At 39.8% G+C, this 21,260-nt stretch overlaps 1 protein-coding gene across 12 annotated transcripts in view; it reads left to right on the top strand.

Moving 5' to 3' along the window:
- CCSER1 (coiled-coil serine rich protein 1) overlaps positions 1-21,260 on the top strand; it is a 1,147,114-nt gene that overhangs the window by 612,715 nt on the left and 513,139 nt on the right. Inside the window, exon 8 of one of the 12 annotated variants that reach the window (XM_065596102.1) lies at positions 4,954-5,142. The exons of the other annotated variants lie outside the window; for them this stretch is intronic. Within the exon in view, the coding sequence (XP_065452174.1) occupies positions 4,954-5,127 (174 nt within the window). The 3' untranslated portion in view covers positions 5,128-5,142. Of the gene's footprint in view, positions 1-4,953; positions 5,143-21,260 lie in introns of those variants that run through there. 12 annotated transcript variants of the gene reach the window in all.

Genomic DNA, 21,260 nt, shown 5'->3' with positions numbered 1-21,260 from the left:
CTCCCACCTCTCTGCTCCCATGAAGAGAACAGAGGTGGAACTAAACAACAGAGTTACAAGCACTAAGTCTTTGGGATACTTAATGATTTTCTGTATGCTGCTGAGCTTTTACATTAGATTGTGAAATTAAACCAAATCACTACTCATGATCTCTCAATACTGAGATTATCCTAGAAATTATAGCTGTCCTTTCTTGTATTTCTCTTCTATGGGAGAAAATCTGTAGTCCTCTGTAAAGAAAGAAATCCCATAATCCTGATCCTATTATCCAACTAGACTAAAGCAAAATTATAATTGTAATGCAGAGTCCTTTGCGGTATGTGCTATATAAATGCAAATTGGTGTTAAGACTGATGTTGCAACATTAAGGTTATGATGTTAATCACAGGAAAATTGGAGGTGAAGTTCCCAGAATAATCCCTGCTATGCCATTTCCCTTCCCGTTCCCTTCCATTACATCAAGTTACATCCATACAAATGTCAAGCTGTTAAAGAATATTTTTAGTGTACCGAATACAACTTTAATAACTAGCTAGCTAATGTTTCAATTTTTGGGGGGTACATGCATTTTGAAAACCAACCCAAGGAAGGGGTGTGGAGGAGCAGGGGGAGAGGGAGGGGTGTTGTTCAATGAAAAATTTCACTGTTAAGATCAACTTCCAAGGCATCATTGGTGGTATTTTCAGGACATGATCATTTGCCCTCCTTACTCAGTCCTACTAAATGGCCATTGTGGTCCACTAGCAATTGGGAGTTGAGGATGCTCAGGGCTGTTAATTGGAGTGGCCACAAATGTGTGATCATGGCAGACATGTAAACAAATATTTCTCATCACTGATGAAACCACCCACCAGAGAGAGATTATTTTTCCTAGATTTCTGGTAGACGTGTATGTGGGGGGAGAACTAGCTCTTGTAAACTTGATATTTTTTCCTGAGATGAGACAAGCTGGCACCTTTTTCTGCCTGTGATCCTTTTCCCTCCTTCCATGTTCTAATGGCAAACCTACAGGATACTTGGGGTCCATTGAAAGAAATTACACATGGCACTTTCTGTGAGGTATCTTTCCATCCATGCTGATTGCGGAGTCTCTGAACTGGAAAAATACTGCATGAAAGTTATTAAGCATGTCCGAAATAGGGTGGTGATGCAACAACCAATCATGATGAGAAGTCACTGGGGCTACCATGAGGTTCAAACTTTATCTAAACAAGGTACAAGTCAGGAAATGATGACTAGTGTAAGTTTTTAAGAATGGAAGGCTATTTGCAGGCAGGAATATCTTCGAGGTTAACACTAAACTTCGAATGGAAAATATTGGTTTTAACCATGCACAGGACACCACCCTCATTTATAAACGCACTTTTTTATTTTTCAAGTACAGCTGGAGTATAGTGACAGAGCCTTTAAGAAAAGAAGGCTGGGTCTGTCATTTATATGTTTGTACAGCACCTGGTACAATGGGGTCCCAGTCTGACTGGTTTGTAGTTGCTATCACAGTATGAATGTTGTTAATAATGTTGAACTGCATTTGAGATGCAGCCTTAATCTTAAACCTATTTTACTAATTGGACATTAAATATAAGACACAAATCCCTGTGTCCTCTTTGTCCTACTTTGACGGAGCTGAGAATTTCCTTCAGCATTTATTATCCCAGACTACTGTGTTCTGCCTTCTGTAATTAGTACTCTTGATGCTAATTCTGAGAGTGAGAAATGACAGCAGCAGCACAAGTAATGAAAGTGAGCAATCCTTGGCAGTGCTACTGAAAGGGAGGGTAGGACTCTGCTAATAGTTCTCCCATTTATCCTCTAGCTCTTTTTCTGCAAATCTGTTTCTGTGGGAGCTGTAGCCTGGATACTGGCTATATTTAACAATCTTTGCAAGTGCTAAAGCATGTGATTCTTTGGTAGCCAGTGGCATTTTTATGTAGATCTATAGCCGAAGATTTACTTTCCATCTGGCCAATAACCAAGCTGATATTTTATAACATAATTATTTTGAACAGTCAATACAGGAATAATCACGAGTGCTGGATAACATAGCACAAATAGCTTTGTGACTGATTGCTTTGTGGACCTAGTTAAAGAATGAGCCCTTGTTCTAATGTATTTAATAGAGATAATCACAAATCAGTATTCTACTAAGAGTACAGTCCATTCCTGATGACACAGAACACATTTACACTTTGTTAATTAAAAGTATCCAGTCTATGTTTTAAGCATTTGGTTGCACGTTCTTGAATGAGATCATTTTAAATTGAACAATTCTTTCTCCTCCAAGAAGCATGTTCATCAATAGTCACAGTGGTGGTCTGGCCCACTGAGCTTCCTGCACCGCAAGGGTAAACTCGTATGTAGTCATAGCCTGAGTTAGGTTGTCAACTGATTGTGGTAGGGCCCCTGTCTTATAATAAGTCTGAAGAGTTCTGTGACTCTAATCTATATATCTAAACCTCCTTATGCCATAGTATCTGAGCAGATACAAACAAGTACACCTCTACCCCAATATAACGCTGTCCTCGGGAGCCAAAAAATCTTACCACGTTATAGGTGAAACCGCGTTATATCGAACTTGCTTTGATCCGCTGGAGTGCGCAGCCCTGCCCCCCCCCTGCACCTCCCGAGCACTGCTTTACCGCATTATATCCGAATTCGTGTTATATTGGGTCAGAGGTGTATATACAAAGAATTTATCCTCAAAACACCCCTGTGAGGCAGGTGTTAGGATTCCTGTGATCTCTCTCTCTCTCTCACCTCCCCATGGGCACTCCTAAGTGTCATGCCTCGCCCTACACTTCTCCCAGAGTAGTATCCTGCGGTTTACCCCACTTTATACTGGATCACTACTCTACAGCACCCCCTGTTTCACAATCCTATTTATTCCAGCTGGCCCAAGTGGGTTTGGGTCCGTCTGTGGAATCCTCTCTGGGAACTTGACGAGTATGAAATTAAGTGACTCATGACTGCTTTATCAAAGACAAATATGATTTAGTTGCTCACAGAAACTTAACAAGCAGAGAGAAACAGGATTAAAACAATATGTGCCAATATGTATCTTCTCTTGCCTAACTTTTAACCTTCTTTGCAAATTTAGATAGGCTAGCTTATTCCAGACCCTCCTTCAGATTCAGCAGACCACCTTCCATCTCTCCAGACCCCTTCCCCTACCCCCTCATGTCTCTCCCCCATTGAGTCTTACTTCCTGTTTGGGAATCTGTATTTTGCTTTCACGGGTAAGGCTTCCACCTCGAATGCGTAACTGAACCTGTATTTGATGATTCATAGTGCAAAATCTTACCCATATGACCCCCCCCCCACCCTTCTGTCCCAGATTTTGTGTGCACATGCTCTTAATATCTCTTCAGCTAGTTTGGCTTCCTTAATTTGATGAAGCTCTTCAATTTACTTGATTGATACAGTGGGACTTTCTTGTGAAAGGCAGAGAAAAATCAAAACTGTATACAGTTCACTAAAGCAGCCCTGCAGATCTTCATGGTACAATGCCTACTCTTTTCTGTATGGGTTTTGATACTGTGCTTATCACTGTAGTATCTCAAAGGGACTCCTAAGTGCCTAAATCACGGTTGAAAACAACGTTATGCTCCTAAGTCATTTAGTTCTTGCAATGCTGAGAAGAACAATGTCTAAATATCTTCAGAAATCTGGGCATGGATGCCTTACTGGAAGATGCTTCAGTCAATCACAAATTATTAAGTTCAGGTTAAATGAATGTAGCATGTCACCTTGAGCTATCCACTTACTGTGATAAATGCCCGGAAACCCCCCTGCTTCAACAGAGCCTTAGTCTTTGCTGCACATGCCCTGACCTGGAGTTACAAATGTTAACCTTAACTTTAAGTATTGCATCCTAAAAGGGGTAGGGTGTGCTATGCACTAACTGAGCTAAATCCTGAAGTCAAGGTCAGGCTGAGAAGGATTAGAGCCATAGGATGAGCTCTAGGTGTGTGTTCTCCTCTTCCCCCTCCTGCCTCTCCAGAAATAAATAAAACTTGAAGAGCAAAATGACTTTGCAAAATGCTGTTGGGTGTTTTTTGCCTTTTGGGGGCAGGGGGAGGGAGGGAAGCCTGTATCCTTTACTTAAGGTACCCTACATTTGGCATAATAACACTCCCAGCACTCCTATGGGGTGTAGCAAATTTTGAGGTAATCTGAGTCAACGTGTGGATTTTGGAGCACTTGAAATAGTCCACCTTTTAATGGAGAGCACCGCTGTACTACAATAATTTCATGAGCCTGCTCACACCTAGAGGATAGGCATTAGTCAAATCTAGAAAAAGGCCTGTTCTTGTTTCCTTCTCCAGAGCCTTCCTAAAAGAAAGTGGAAAACAGAATTAAAAAACGAAGGGAAAGATCTACTCATCCAGATCCAGCAGCCCTTCCTGAAGGCAGAGGAGCGATCAGACAATGCATGTTATGATAAACAGAAAGGGCAGGCTTCCTTCTGCTAAGTACGGCATTAATTCTGTAGAATTACAATCCCCTGAAAACCTGTCGTCATAAAGCCAAAGACTAAATATTTTTCCTCAGGCTCCCTGGAAGGACCTGGTCATTCAAACTAATGGTTCTGTGTCTTAAGTTTTCAAAGAATGTATTTTTATTAGGTTTATGGCTGATTCAAGGTGAAGGCGGAATCTCTTCAGGCTAGTGACTGATGTGCAGAATAGAGTAAATCTGTTACAGGCACATGATCATCCAAACAAACAAAAAAACCTTTGGGACATCCCACTACCCTATCAGTTATTTAGGATTATTATTATAAAGGACATGGGGTGGAATATTGGCCCCATTTAAATCAATAACCAAAATCCCATTGACTTGATTTGGGCCAAGGATGTCTCCTAATGGCATAGAGTAGTTCTAAAGAGGTAACTGTATTGCACTAAGAATTGGAAGTGTCCAACTAACACTAGGATGTTTTAACCCCCAAAGAATGAAGTTCCTGAATGTATCTCTGCCCAGAAAGACACTGAACTTTTCCTGGACTACTTCATTAGCAAGATCAGAGCTGTTCTTTTGACCACCAGGCAAATAATAGGTGACTGGAAAGCTTGTTCAATGTTGTTTGTTTGTTATGTCATATTTGCTCTGAATAGCAGCACATAGAAGCAGGAATCTCAAGGGCTTATTCACAAGATATGATAGTGTCAGAACATCTGTATTTCATACAAAAGCCATTCACCCTACGAAATGTCATCGCAAAATGTCATGAGATGACTCAGTACGAGTCCTTTCTTCGGTATCTATTTTTTTGTAAAAGATAAGGCCCTGTAAGGCTTAACTGAAAGTTCTATAGTTGTTGCTTTTTTTACATTATTAAATAAACAAGTGAGATTGTTGCAAGTATTTTTGGGAAAGGTAGAGAGGCAACTCTACTAGCTGTTGCTATGATCTTTGGGCTATAGTGTGTGTGTGTGTGTGTGTGTGTGTGTGTGTGTGTGTGTGTGTGTGTGTGTGTGTTTGTTTGTTTTTTAAATGTAGTACAATAAACCAGCCATGTCTATAGGAACAATACAGGTGTTCCCCAATACAGTCATTCTCTGTGCATCTGTTACAAAGCCCATTGAAGTCAGTGGGAGTCTTTTTACTTACTTCAGCAACCAATAGATAAGTCCTATTAGCTGATCTAACTGGTGGGGTTTCTCTGTTAATTTAGTGCACAGGTAATCTATACTAAGCATATAAAAATGGATGTTGAATCCAGTGCCATGTGGGCTGGTTAATGAACCAGAAATTTGAGTATATTCTGGATTTCTACAAATGCAGGCAAACTTGCACAGCTGTAGTATGGATTATTTTTGAAATTCCTGTGTAGATCATTCAGTTCTTAACTCAATTTTCAAAATAACATTTGTTAACCAATATTCAAACACAAAGGAAAGAGCATCCCTACCCTGCAGCACTTACATAACTAATACTATAAGAACGATAGAGATTATTTTTACAGTACATAGTAAATAATATTTACTATTATTGAATTCAAATGTGTATTCTAGGGAAATGGTTACTTACACTTAGTACTATAGTTTAATGAAAAAATGTAATTTCCTATTACTTTAATGTTATAGTTATACTATAAATCTACCATATTATTACCATAAACGTTTTCCTATGAAGTGATGTAAGCACACCATATATGCGTCAAATTCTGCCATGCCTTCCTGTTTGCTTCTAGTAGCAATTCAAGTTGATGATAATTTGGAAATTCCAACATAAACTCTTTCCTGGCAGTATGGACCGCAATTTATAACAGTACTAGTCGAGGGATCGCAATTGCTTTCTGTCCCCAAACTAAAATCCAGAGGCATGTGGCAGAGCATTCTTGTTTAACGGTTCCTATCTTTAAAACTGGCTCCCACTAGCAGTCTGTCAGAGTCCAAGAGCGTTAGCTTTAGGAATCTTGACAAATCTGATGATTTAAGCCTCATCATTTGGCAGAAGATTAACAGGGATGTGAGGAGGGTGTTTTGGTTTGGTTTTGTTTCTTCTTACTACTGTTTGTTTGGAGACACTGAATGCTACCATAAAGGATCAGAGCCTCATTGTGTTAAGTTATTCCACCAGGATCTTACAGAGCATTGACGAGCTATTTTGTAAAGCTTGGTGGTGGTGGTTTGTTTATACGGAGATATGATTATGGTGTGTGTCTTGTGAATTGTTGTATTTAAAATAGCGTGAAATTTTAGCAAGCAGTAACACTTTGGCTAAGGGAGTAAGTAATGGGATTAATAACCTTTATACTTTGAGTTATTCATACAATTGTTGTCCTGCTCATTACTGAGTGAAAAGAATCAACATCTGGTGACTTTTGAGAGACCTGTATGAAATGAGTGGGTTATCCTACTTTGCTTTCCTGTGGATTAATGCCCCCGTCACAAAACACATCCTCACGATGGGTACTAATTGGCTACCATGTCCGCAAGTCAAAAGTGGGGGAACAAAAACAAGGATGGAATTACTTCAGGCTTGGTACCTTCAAACAGGGAGTAAGTCTAGTGGTGAACAAGAGGGGGTGGAGGCACAATTTTGTTGCAATAAAACTTCACAAAGGCTTCTTAATTGTTTATTTTATCTATTTTTCTGTTATCCAAATTTCACTTTCCCTAAAGTTTGGGAATATCTGAATTTCAAATATATCTAGTGAGTGTGCCTGTAGATCTGATCTAATATCTGTTGAAATAATTGGAAAAACTCCTCTTGATTTCAGTGGACTGTGGATGGAGGAACTCAAATTATAAAGCAGATTGGTGCAAAAATTATATGGAATTATGGATGCTTTTCTAAATCCAAATCTGAATGATCTGAAATTCAGATTCACTCTAAGGTGCATTTATGAGGCAGTACGGGGAAGCTATCTTTGCACAGGCTGTATCAGATCTATAAGTTCACAGAGGACTGAAGTCTTTAGAACTGTAAATCTGACCGTTTTTCAATTTATCCATTTGAAAAACAAGTTATGGTCTCTTACATCTATCTTAAAACATATAATAAATACCACAGACCACAGCTGAGCAATTTACACCAGCTCAATATATGACCCCATAAGGTTTTGGCCAGCAAGGCAAATACACAATATTTAGAAACTTCCATTGCTTTTTAAGCTATCTACATAACTGACATATTTGATCAACTGTTATGGAAATGGCTTCCTTTAATTACCTGAGATGGGGCTATGGCAGATGAAGGCCAGAACTGTAGACTATTACCTGTACTGTCGTCATCAGATTCTAGCATTCTGAATATGAGAACTGAAAGACTATATTAAAATATAAAAGCTACAGAAGGAATTAATTGGGGGTATAATGGAAACAAAGGTGTTTTGGGTCTCCTTCTCCCCCCCCCCCCCCCATAAATGAATACCAGTTTGCCCACTGGTCCTATTCCCAAATTCATATGCAGCTCAATGATTCTGTGAAACTCCTCATTTTATTTTCCTCTCTTAAGAGGCAGATGTCCCTCATGGTAAAGTCCATTACTTCAATTTACTGCATCTATCTGTTATAGTTTAATTTTTCAACACTCTTAGAACTTCAGGGAAAGCTGCTGTAGTTTATATTACAAATACAGAACAAGGCTTATTTACACTTGAAGAGTACTTAAATAACAAGCCTTGGTTGGGAGAACGTGTAGAAAGGATTGGGTAGATCAGGACTGTATGGATACCATTTTTATAGAATCATAGAACTGGAAGGGACCTCGAGAGGTCATCTAGTCCAGTCCCCTGCACTCGAGGCAAGACTAAGTATTATATAGGCCATCCCTGACAGATGTTTGTGCAACCTGATCTTAAAATCCCCAATGATGGAGATTCCACAATCTCCCTAGCCAATTTATTCCAGTGCTTTACCATCCTGACAGTTAAGAAGTTTTTCCTAACATCCAACCTAAACTGCCTTTGCTGCAATTTAAGCCATTTGCTGCTTGTCCTATCCTCAGAGGTTAAGAACAACAGTTTTTCTCACTCCTCTTTGTAACAATTTTTATGTGCTTGAAAACTGTTATCGTATCCCCTGTCTTCTCTTCTCCAGACTGAACAAATCCAATTTTTTCAATCTTCCTGTTTGCTGTATACCTTAGGAGTAAGAGAAGGGGGAGTGGAATGGGATAAAGCCTTTTGGCTCAAAGTTAGGTAGTGCAGATTGAGTCCTAATCAATAGGTACTGAAAATCTGTCCTGCTGGCTGTTTAGTGGCTCTTGATTTTCTTGCTCTCAGCATAGGCGCCGACTCCGTGCGTGCTCCGGGGCTGGAGCACCAACAGAGAAAAATTGGTGGGTGCTCTGCACCCACCGGCAGCCAAGCTCCCCGCCCAAGCTCACCTCACCTCTGCCTCCTCCGTGGGTGGGGTTGGGGGGCAGGGGTTTTCGGGCGGGGGCGGGTCGAGCACCCACCGGCCCCTGGAGAAGTAGTCGCCTATGGCTCTCAGTCCAGTTACCACTGGATCACTGGTTACCACTGGTTCTCTCACCTGAAATCAATACCATCAAATGCCTTAATTGTCACTTTGGGGGATAGCTTAAGCAGTCAGGCAAGGGACTGAAATGCCATGGAGGTTTGAACTATTCTTTCAGAGCAAGTCCTTCCAGGACAGTTGTGCTTCAAAATAGCAGGGCAGAATGGAGAAGCTTGTAGTAGTCCACATGCTCTTTGGATAGACATCTCCATTTCTGTAGTGGCTAATAAGATACTTCTCATAAATATCCAGTGAATATTAACGTGAAACCATTAATATTGTGACATTCCCCACGGTACAATCTGCGCTATTGAACAGCGGTGTTGCCTGAACTCTCTAGCTTGGCGTGCCTTTTACACTGCTTTACTGCTAGAAGAGCCACTTCTGGTCAACAGCAGCCTTCAGCATGTAAATTCGCTCCCAGCTCAATACATAAATGCTCTCCCAGCCACTCATGAACTACAGACAGGGCGACACCCACAAATTCTTAGTTCCAGCCTTGTTTCCTGGAAATTTGCATCTTGCACTGCTCAGGATTCTCTTGGACAGTGCAAACTCATAGGTAGTCTGTCATTCCAAGACTGGGAAATGATTGTGGACTCTCCTTCTATTCTCAAGTAGAGGTTCCCCAACACGTCAGTCTAAACACACTTGATTGGATAAAACAATAAAAAAAAGTTTTACTGCAGATAAATTTTAAGTGATTACAAGTGACAAGGCATAAAAGTCAGAATTGGTTAGCCAAAAAAGAGATGAAAAATGTAAGCTAATATGTAAATGAACTTGAAAGTAAAATGTGTGTCTCACCATAAGCTGCAAAAATTCACAGGCTGCATTTCCTGTTCAGCCGGGGACCCCTCCCCCAGTTCTATGTTCTTCAGGTATTTGTTGCTGCCATGAGCAGAACGATGAGAAGGGGATAATGTGGAGATCATAATCTATTATTTTTATACTCTCCTTCTCTCTCTGAGGATTACCTCCTTCCCTTCCTCCCCTGAGTGTAGACAGACAGTCCCTTGTGAGATTTGAACTGTCTCTAGGATAGAATGTAAACTTCTTGTTTACACCTTTCCCCCTGCTAATGAATGGACAGTTGAGCAGGTAATGACCTCTTAGCACCGTGCTGGTGTGCTAGTGTGTCTTGTTTCTGAGAAGTCACTTTGTAGGTGTTACCCAGAATTTCAACATATTTCAGTAACAATCATATAGCAAAATCTCATAATTTTGCATGGATTGTTGCTACATACATTTCATCAGGATAATAATATTCAGCAGTTTGAGTTTTTGAATGATCCCTCACAAGGCATATTTTGTACAGAATATTATCATAACCATATAAAAGTGGTGAACATGGGATACAGGCTATCACATGAGATATAGGGTGTCACAAATATCCACAGATGATTTAGTCTACCTTTTGAATAAAAATCTAAATACCTTCTGATTATCCTAATATTTCAATATCAGATGAAAAAGGGTTGGGAAAACTGCTTTAAAAACTGTTTGAAAATCCACTGAAGAAATCTCTGCAATCTGTCTAGCGGAACATGTGGATTGATGGAACAAAGATGTCAAGACTTACATTAGGAAATAAAAAGAAAAATGGTGAATGTGAATGATGGAAAATACTGCCTAAGATGTTGGAGTATTTATTAATGAGCTATGGCTACATTTCAGATGCCAGTTCACTCAGGAATTGAAAACCAGAGCTGCACAAATACATGCTTGGTTGTCTTATTTTATAATATGAAAGAGAAACTTTGAGGATTATATTTAACGTTAGCACTGTAACAATACAATTGTGAAAACCTATTAGAGGGTAAAATTTGCCTCCATGTGAGGCAGAACACAAAGTCTATGTACCACATAAGGCAGTGGTTCTCAACCGGGGAAACACATACCCCTGGGGATACATAGAGGTCTTCCAGGGGGCACCTCAACTCATCTAGATATCTGCCTAGTTTTACAACAGGCTACAGAAAAAGCACTAGCGAAGTCAGTACAAACTAAAATTTCATATAGACAATGACTTGTTTATTCACTGAAATGTAAGTACGATATTTATATGCCAATTGATTTATTTTATAATTATATGGTAAAAATGAGAAAGTGAGCAATTTTGCAGTAATAGAGTGCTGTGACACTTTTGTATCTTTCTCTGATTTTTGTAGGCAAGTAGTTTTTAAGTGAGCTATAACTTGGGGTACACAAGACAAATCAGACTCCTGAAAAAGGGTACAGTAGTCTGCAAAAGTTGAGAGCTCAGGGCATATTTTGAGTGTTAAGGTTAGAATAATGTGTTGGATAAATCTAGTGTTGGCATTCTGCATAGAGGTGGTTTTGCCCTGGTATAACCCCATTGATTTTTCATGAAGTTACTTGAAAGGAGTTAGTTAGCCTTGATTCATATGCATGTGAGGGGAAAATTATCACCAAAGTTTACATGTTACAACTTTGGGAAAGCATAGCCTAAAACTATAATTTAAGGTAATAGATATTGATATACATTTAAAAAAAAATAACCACAGCAGGCTTGTGACAATCAAGATGCAGTTTATATATAATTGTAGAGCAAGCCACATAGTACTGTGTCTCAGCTGTAAGAATAACCTGATCTGAGAAGAATTGTAGGAATTATCACATCTTTTTATACAAGTGGATCAATGGTTCTACCCTGTGATTATTTGTTATAATTTTAGGTGTAGTTATCACTTTAGGCTTGTTGAAATTGGTCAGTGTTACTAGATTAATTCTATTCACTGTCTTTTCTGTGGTTGCAAATCAACATTTCTAAACCTTGCAAACTTGGTAGGCCAGACTTACCCCTTTTCCAGACACTTTCAGATGTTCTCATGCTGCTTCATCCCTCTCTCTCCACTTCACTTGTTAGGGTTTTTCTGATTTACTGCTGAACTGCACTAGCAAGTGCCAAGTGTTTAAACACAATATAGTATTTAGTGTGTCAGTTTTTGCAAGCTTACAAAGGAATTTTGGCAGGTGAATATTTGTGCAAATGCATGAACATGGTCATTGGATTTGGAGAACTCTTTTTCTGGGAATGCTATGTTTCCTGTCGCTTTCTTAAATAGGTATTTTCTTAGCTTTTTCCCATGACAACATTGGTAAAATATTTGTCTTATTCTATAGTTGGATTGGCAATTGTGGGCTTTGGTTGGTACAATATTCAGTGGTATCTTCATCAATTTTGTTGATAACTTGTAAATCCTGGGGGGTACTAACACACAAACTTATATTCTATTATGGTAACCTTAATATGGTATTTATGATAAGTTTCAATATATAACAATGATAATCCTTTATACTGTTCATCTTACGGGCATTTTGCATCTTTCTCCATCCACTTTTGGCACTACAGGCCCAAAATGGGTGATTCCAGTAGTGTTCATTTGTTTTTGTAAGCATCATTGATGTCAGAATATGAATGCCAATTGGTTAGCAAAACTGTAAGTCCTTGTCAAACATAACTTAAAAATAACAAAAATAGTATTGAGTTAAATCAGTTTTAAGGCAATCTACACCTCGTAGGCAGCAAGAAGTCCTTGGAGAAAATTACAATGACAGCTTCACAATATTTGTTAATTTTTCCAATTTCGTTTCGTGATCAATACTACAATTATATAAATGCTGTGCACATGCCAACCAGGTGACTTCAGCTTGTGAATTCTAGGGCGGGAAGTTGCTCAACATACATAATGACTTACTATGTGTATGAGCACCGCAAAATATTTAAGGACCTTGCAGGCATCCTCAGAACCCCTGTGACATAGTAATATTTTCCTCATTTTATGAAAGGCAACTTGACGTACCAATAAGGTAACTAATATTTCTCAACAACTTGTCAGAACTGTGAACTGAACCCAGGTTTTCTGATGCCTTGTTCCTGCGATTTGGTTTTTCCTTCCAGTTCTGTTTGCACCTCCCACCCAAGTGTGATGCAGAGAGAGCCTTGTGAACAACCCTTCTCTCATTCACAGTCGTGTGGGATTGTGTAACTTGCCTGTGGTAATTCCTGAAATAGACGAGTGATACTAGGGAAATATTTATTGAAAGTACAATCACCTTTCAATGAAATTTTGCAGCCGGGGAGGGGAGAAGCAGCTAGAGTCATGTGGCTTGCCAACTCTGCAGATCACCAGCAAGTGCTGTGCAGGCCTGCCAGTGCTTTATGGATCGCCATGAAAACTGACTTGAGAAAATGATTCTGCAGGTTTTACTTTCCCTATTATTTTATGGGGAAAATGCAGTAGTTAGAACACAGAAATGAGAATGTTAACTATTTACAGTTCTCCCACCTCCTCATTTTGGGACACTTCCTGTTCCCACAGGTGTGATCCTTCCATCTGTTCTGGGGAACCACCCCAGGAGTGCCTCTTAGTTCAAGAATCACTTGTTTAAATAGTATTGAGTATAGTGATGTTAAAGTACACTATTGCATTTGCGTCATGCAATTGCTACAAAATTTCAGTCATCCCTCTACCATAATTAGGTGTGGAGTATAATTGTCCATCTCTATCCAAATTCCCCACTTCTCTTCTCACCCGCCCCCACCCCGTGGCATGTCTAAATTCTAGATTAAGTCCTGCACAGCAAGGAGGCAAGTATCTATCTCTTGTATGGGGTGCCTTGCATACCTTTGTGAATGGTCCAAACAAACAATAGCATTGCTCATAATATACTTCATGTACATATTGTTTATTTCCTTAAAAATGCTAGAAAAGGAGAAACGAGTTGCGTGAATCTCAAGAAGTGTCTCACTAGCTGGAAAATGGGCTGAGTTAAGCTGAGTTGTGGTAATGATGCAGGGGTTGGGTGCATCCGGTATCCCTTGAAATGCATCCTGTGGGTCCCTATTTGACTATGCAGCAACGGCATCTCTTCAATTACTGCTGACAGAGTAAGAAAACTTGGGATGTGATGAATTGGGGTGGTGACAGGTTGCAGAGATATGGGCCTTCAGTTCTTCAGCTAGTGGGAGACTTGTCAGGCAAAAGGTAAGAAAAGCATGTTGCCTGAAAATGTGACATTTAATATTAATACCAGCATTGTGAGATATCGGCAGACAGTGACCTGACTTTTTGATTCATGCTGTTGAATGGAAGGTGAGCAGCTAGTAAAGTGGTTACTGTGCCTAATTCAGTTGAAGTGTATGTATAACAGAATTGATTGGGTGATTTTGTAGGGATGGTATTACCCCAGATCATTGAAGTGAAGTGCTCTATATAACCAGAGCCATATGGCTGTGTTGTTTGCAGCCAGCATTCAATAGCAGAAGTTGCCCATTCCAAAATGGATCTGTTGGAATGAGTCAATTTCCTGCTGTACAATGAAAGGAGGATCTTTTTTCTCAAACTATTCTAAGACTAATTAAATGTATGAATATATTTGCACAGTATTACTTCATATTTTAGTCCAGAAACTAAAAAGTTAATGAACTTTGGGTAATCAAATGCAGTAAGTTGTATTCCTGTTCATAAGAAGGGTTTTGAATCAGACAAATATATTATAACTAATGTTCAACTTTGTACCCAACTTTAATCTGTAGACACAGATATATAGAAAATCCTCTAAGCCTTCTTGATACTACATAAAAATATCCACAGCTGACAACAGAAGGCACCAAAGGGTGCAAAGGAAGCAATGTTGAGCATCAAATATAGCCAAGGACAAACTGTATTCTGTGCCAGTTAAGCTGCATCCGTTGCTGACATCTGCTATCAGCAACTTTTTTTTTTTATTTTAGTCAAAGCTTTCATGAAACAGTGGGTTGATTTCTAACCTGGTTAGACAACTCTTTTCATATGTTAGCCTTGGGATTTTTATTGTGTGCATAGGACAGATTTCAACGTTTTAAAAACTATGTTCAAGTGATACCTTGGTTCTTCAAAGGGGGGGAAATAAAAACACCCTGATGTTTAGACTACTTTTGGCTAATGAAAATGTTTACAGTTCCCCTTTAAGTACTGTTGTTGGATATATTCCTGGTACTTGGAGATTATCTGCTGGTAAGGCAGTGTGGTTCCATAGTGCAGCTTTGGTAGTTAAAATATTAATCCTGCCAAAATGGAAAAGTCAATCCCCACCAAATATTAATGCTGGGCTCAGTGACATGGCTGACCTCACAGTTAACAAGCGACTGGCATTCCGCAGAAAGGGAATGTCTAAAAAAACTCCAAGCAATTTGGTCTGACTTTTTAGAGGTCTATGATTAACGTACACCCTGAAGATTGATAGGTTGCTGCTTCTCCTCCCCTCTCTTTATCCAACTCTATTTACTTTGTGTATTATGATGAATCTGATATTTTGGTATAGTTGTATTTGAAAAAAATAATAAAAAATATAAAAATACACAGTAAAATTAGGCTGATTAGTTGGGTTGTTTTAACATATAAGCTCTTAGCAGTAAAGGTAAAATTGAATGGTGTGTTACCAACATGTTTACAGGAACTGGGTAGCCATTGTCAAGTTAAATCAATAGAGATCATCTTCCTCCACACAGCATGAGTTAAATTTATCAGACAGCTCCCTCCATCTGTTCTTTTTAGAAGTTGTCTTAAGCAACAAACAGGCTCTAGTCACTGCACCATCTTGACTTCAGTTTGCAGCTGCTGTGTCAAACATGGATAGAGAGGCGCTATTGCTAACTGTTTATCAGGTGGCCCAGAAACAAAAAATCTGTTCTCATTAAATGTTTATAATAAAGCAGGGTTCAGACTTAGTTTGATCTGACATGTGGCAGTCAGAAACAACATGAGTGTATGGGTACCGAATGTCATCCAAGACACCCATGGCTAATGTAGAAAGTGATTTTTTTTCCCCACATCTATTGAAATTTCAGTGCCATAGCACAGAACAACTCAGTACTGTCGAATCACTGTAGTATGTCAAGTCACCCCAAAAAAAAAAAAAAATCTTGTGAAATTTTCTATGGCCGGTAGTACACTGTTTGTAATTACTTTCCAGTCCTCAAGAGCTGGTTTAACTAGGTAGTAGGGTATATAGTGTGAGATTTTAAAAAAGTGATGTCCTCTCTGCTCTGTGTTGGGTTAGTTACCATGTTAGGTAACATGAGTTAAGAACACAGCTTTTTTATTTTGTGTAGGGAAGACCAGGCCTGGGGGGAAGGAGCCATATTCAAGGAGCCCATTTGTGCTCTGAGACCTGTCCTGATAATACATTGCAATCCAAAATGAGTGACATCTCCTTCTGGTGACTCACGTGGGTAAAGCATATGTTGTGGGTGGAGTTCAGAAGAATACCACAACCGCTTTTTGTCAATTCAATCCCTGCCTCACAACAACCCTCTGAGTTTGGGATATGTTTCTCTGATAGTTTCTCAGGTGGGGAAACCATGAGAATTTGCCCAGGGTCACACAGGAAGTATGGTATGAAGCCAGGAGTAGGGTTCAGATGTCTCAACTTAGGCTTGGTCTACACTAAACCCCCAAATCGAACTAAGGTACGCAACTTGAGCTACGTGAATAACGTAGCTGAAGTCGACGTACCTTAGTTCGAACTTACCGCGGTCCAGACCCGGCAGGCAGGCTCCCCCGTCGACTCCGCGTACTCCTCGCGGCGAGCAGGATTACCGGAGTCGACGGGGAGCACTTCTGAGTTCGATTTATCGCGTCCAGACAAGACGCGATAAATCGAACCCAGAAGTTCGATTGCCTGCCGCCGAACCAGCGCGTAAGTATAAACAAGCCCTTAGGGTACTTCTACACTACCTGCTGGATTGGCAGGTAGTGATCGATCTATCAGAGATCATTTATCGCGTCTAGTGTAGACACAATAACTTGATCCCTGATTGCTCTGCCGTCTACTCCGGAACTCCACCACGGCAAGAGACAGAAGTGGAGTCGACGGGGAAGCGGTGGCCATTGATCCCGTGCCTCCAGGACGCGAAGTAAGTGATTCTAAGTCGATCTAAACTGCAAAAGAACAGGAATTAGGAAAACAAGAAAAGAATTTTCTTCCAAAGCAACAGATATCTTAACTGAACACCTCATCTTCAATATCAACGAAAACATTTTTCATACCATACAGCAGGGAAGCCCTGTGAATGATTACTCTGCTAAAATCATGCATTAGGCAAAAGAATGTTACTATGTTATATGTGATCATCTGGTTTAGGCCCCAATCCAGTGGTATGTTGCAGCTATATGAACCCCAGTTCCCCACTGAACCCCTTGAAGTTGTCGGTGGGACTTTGCATGTAGATGGGGATCTGTCTGTGGACAAGGCATTGCAGAATCGGGGGGCCTTAATCTGTATTTCTACGGAGCTAGGGCATCACTGTATTCCTCAGAATATTAGCATTGTGATTGGGGAATAAAAATAGAAATAAACCTGCAGCTCTTTTGTCCAATTTAATAGTAGTAATCATTTCAACTTGGTTTGATTTGATAATCCAGAATTGTAGAGTGACTAAAAGTTGCTCAAATGAGGTATAGTGAAAGTTCGGCTGTAGTAAGTGAGCTCCAGTAGGATTCATTTGCCCGTCAATTTTAATTCAATATACATTTCACACATTTAATGTTTGAAAAAGAAATCTCAATATAGCAATGCCTAGTCTAGTGTAGAATGGCTGTACTATATTGGAGAAAGTCTGTAGGAGGGCAACAAAAATGATTAAAGGTCTAGAAAACATGACCTATGGGGAAAGATTGTGGGGGGAAATGAGTTTGTTTAGTTTGCAGAGCAAAAGAGTGTTTGAGTGGTGGTGGGTAAAGTAAGTCTTCAAGTATGTAAAAGGTTGTATAAGGAGGAGAAGGATGCATTGTTCTGTGTATCTACTGAACAGGTGAGTTAATTTCTCTGCCTCAGTCTTTCCATCTGTAGAACTGGGATACCTTATGGTGGTTTAGTGAGACTAAACTTAATACTGGTTAAGAACTTTTTGAAATCCTCAGATGGCAGATGCTATATATCTGCAAAATATTAATGTTGTCAGGGCTTGAGAATGTGCAAGGAATAGGCAGTAAGTATGATAGTGTGTGCTGTATAACAAATATTGAATGCTTATTGAGGACAAGAATATGCATCCATATTTTTTTTCACAGCTAGCAGTTTGATATAAAGTTTGATTTAATTTCTACTTTTTGGCAGGTCTGTATGTGTTCCATCAAATTTGTAAAATTAGGTCTGACTTACACAAAAGAAATTGGAGGTGTCTTGTCTTTTTTACAGCTGTCTTAATTAGTCTGTGTCATGAAGATAACTTCACAAGGACTGACACCTTATATTATGGAAAACAAGCTGGAACTAACTTGTTTTAGATCTACTTTGTTTCATGCATATGATGCCACATGACTGGCTGACAGTTTCAATGAAGTCAAGAAGTATTGCCATAAATGACATTTTGCCCCAAATGAACAATAAGGTTTATAATAAGCTAGCTCTTCTAAGAATAGGGAATGGGATAGAATGTAATTTTGGTACTGGTCACAAATCTTAAAACTTGCCTTTTGGCAAAATGTATACTATCTAAATTCTCAATTGTTTTAATGGTTTAATAAAATCAGGAACAATGTAGTATATAATGTACAGTTTCTTAATAAAAGAAAACTTGGGATAAAAATATTTGCATACCAAACCCATCTGTGCTTATCATAGAATCTCAGGGTTGGAAGGGACCTCAGGAGGTCATCTAGTCCAACCTCTTGCTCAAAGCAGGCCAATCCCCAACTATTTTTTTTGCCCAAGATCCCTAAATGGCCTCCTCAAGGATTGAGCTCACAACCCTAGGTGTAGCAGGCCAGTGCTCAAACCACTGAGCTATCCCTCCCCCTTAAATATCCTTTAAATATATTATTTTGAAAATCCCTTGTGAGTTCAGGGAGGGACAATCTATTTTTTGAACTTAATACAAAATCAGTTTCACCTTTTATATAAAAATGAATGTTGGACTAAGGTAACGGGTGTTTTCATGCTGTTGGGTTCATGCCATCTGAACTAAGAAGTGGTTTGGAAACCTGGTTTAGGCTGCAGAATGAATAGTGAGCTGAGAGAGGAAGGACTTTGCTAACAGTAATGGTGACCTGATTTTATTCCACAGTGGTCTGTGTAAAAATGGTTTTGCTGGATCAAAATTTTTCACTGGGCTAAAATTCATCTTTGTGTCAAGGGACATAGCAAAGCCACTATAAGGTCTATTTTGAAGATTTAAGTGGGACTTAAGTGATGAATAAGTTTGGCTGGTTCTCTGTCCAGAAACGAATTTCACTCTTAATGAGGAATACTGGTATGGTAGAATTGGTTTGAAGAATAAAAAAAACCATAAAACTATTAAGTGTTTCATCCTTTAGATGAAACTTCTAGAACAAAAATATATGTTCCTGCCCCAAAATACATCCTTGCAATGGCTTTTGAAGCTATCATAACAAAGTAATATGATGTGCCATGAGCTTTTATTTCTGTAGGAAAAGAGCTAGCACAACCAAGCTTAAAAAAGAAGAGAGAGCGTTCTAAATATGCCATAACTGTAGATAGGTAATAAAAACCTCTCATTTGTGACATGGGAACATAAACCCCCGCACACATTTTATTGAAAACAACAAAGAGAATAAATAACAGAACAGCAAGGAGAGTAGCTTAAGGTTTAAACATAAAGTTTCAAAGACCTAGACTTTGGGTTCCAAACCTTGGCAAGGTCAGTTTAACTCTTTATTCTCCCTGGGTTGGTAAACCGAATGCCATGCACCTGTCTCTCACGCTTTTATTTTGGTGGAGACTTTAAAAGACAAGGTCCTGTCTGTTCTGTGTTGACATTAATTAGGCCACTTTTAATTTGAATAAATAATATCATGTAACAAATTATACAAGGATTTTTATCCATAGATCACAAAACATTGAACCAAGGCTGGGCACCATTATTAGCCCTATTTTAATTAGCGCGAAAACTGAGGCACTGAGAGAAGTTATATCTTCAAAACGAGGTAAAGAAGTTAGGTACCTGACTCCCATTTGCATTTTATAACCACTACATGACATGGCTGCTGATTGCACTGATTCCTTTCAGGTCACTGCCTCTGTGCACAGAGGGTAGTGGTTTTCTCATGACTCTTTTTTTTCCCTCATGATTTCTTGAATTGTTTTTCTCTTTCCAAGTTGATCTCCATCTGGCAGGGGGAGGGTTTTGAAGGGGCCATTTAGGAAAAAAAAGGCTGGGAAGTTCCCGGTCACTCCAGTGCTTCAACAATTGAGGATGGCCCAGCTGGTAACACTAAAGAGCTCCCATTCCTGCTGGTTTCATGTGCTGACAACCCTATCTCCTTTCCCACCCTCACTGCTGCATCTCTGCTTTTACTGATTTGTTCTGGATACCTGTTCTCAGCAAGTAGCCACCTGTTTGCCACTTTCCTCAGCCTTGGTCCTGTTCTTTCTATGCTTCTCCTGCTCTATCCATTGATCAGTGGGGAAGAAATGTAGCATGTCCTGTTTCCCCCCCAAACTGCTAGGATGGCTGACTTCTTTTCTCCACAGTATTCCAGAGAGAGCCCTACCACTAGTGCCCTTGCTTTGCTTCATTCCCTCCACCCTTCGTACAAGAGTCCCCCCTCACTGCTACCATGGCATCTCCCTGTCCAAAGACAGCCCCCATTTTGGCCCTCAAGTGATTGGTCATCTCAATATCTTCTATAAATCAGAAGAAAAGCAGCCTAACTCCCACCACTGCATAAGCACCTTATCCGGGACTGGATTCCCAATTCAAACCACTCAAGACCCCCCTGGACATAGGGCCTTTCTGCTTCCTATAGCTGCTACTCCTGCCAGCTCACTCTTAAATGAAGGGCTGGGCTATTCTCTCTCAGCCAGCCAGCATTCACTCCAGGCCTTGACTCTTGAATGGGAATTCCTCTACTGGTCTGAGTATTCTGAATCAGGTAACTTATCACCTCTCCCCTAAGGAACATGTAGAGGCCTGGGTTCAACTGATTCAGTTTACAGTCCAGGCAGCCAAATGAACAACCCAGACTCCCCCTTCCCGCGCCCCCCCACCCCCCATAATGGAATCTCTTGAGAAAATTGGTGATTGAGAGATACAATCCTGATAAAAAGAGCCTTGTCAAAAAGAGCTCCCTAAAAATCTACTATGTCAATCAGATGAGACTACAAAGTTATTTTCTATCCTGAAAATTGATTTGTCCATGATTGACTGCGGGGGGAATACAGGTTAGAAAAGTCATTTTACCATGCTACTGCTGTTTAGTTCTGTGAGAACTGGAAAGCCAATATAGAGAGAACAAAATGAGCAGAGTTGAAGTCCTC

This window comes from Chrysemys picta, chromosome 5 (assembly GCF_011386835.1).
Source record: "Chrysemys picta bellii isolate R12L10 chromosome 5, ASM1138683v2, whole genome shotgun sequence".
NCBI lineage: Eukaryota > Metazoa > Chordata > Testudines > Emydidae > Chrysemys > Chrysemys picta.
Note: the sequence above shows the minus strand (reverse complement) of the source record. Positions and strands in the feature narration are given on the sequence as shown.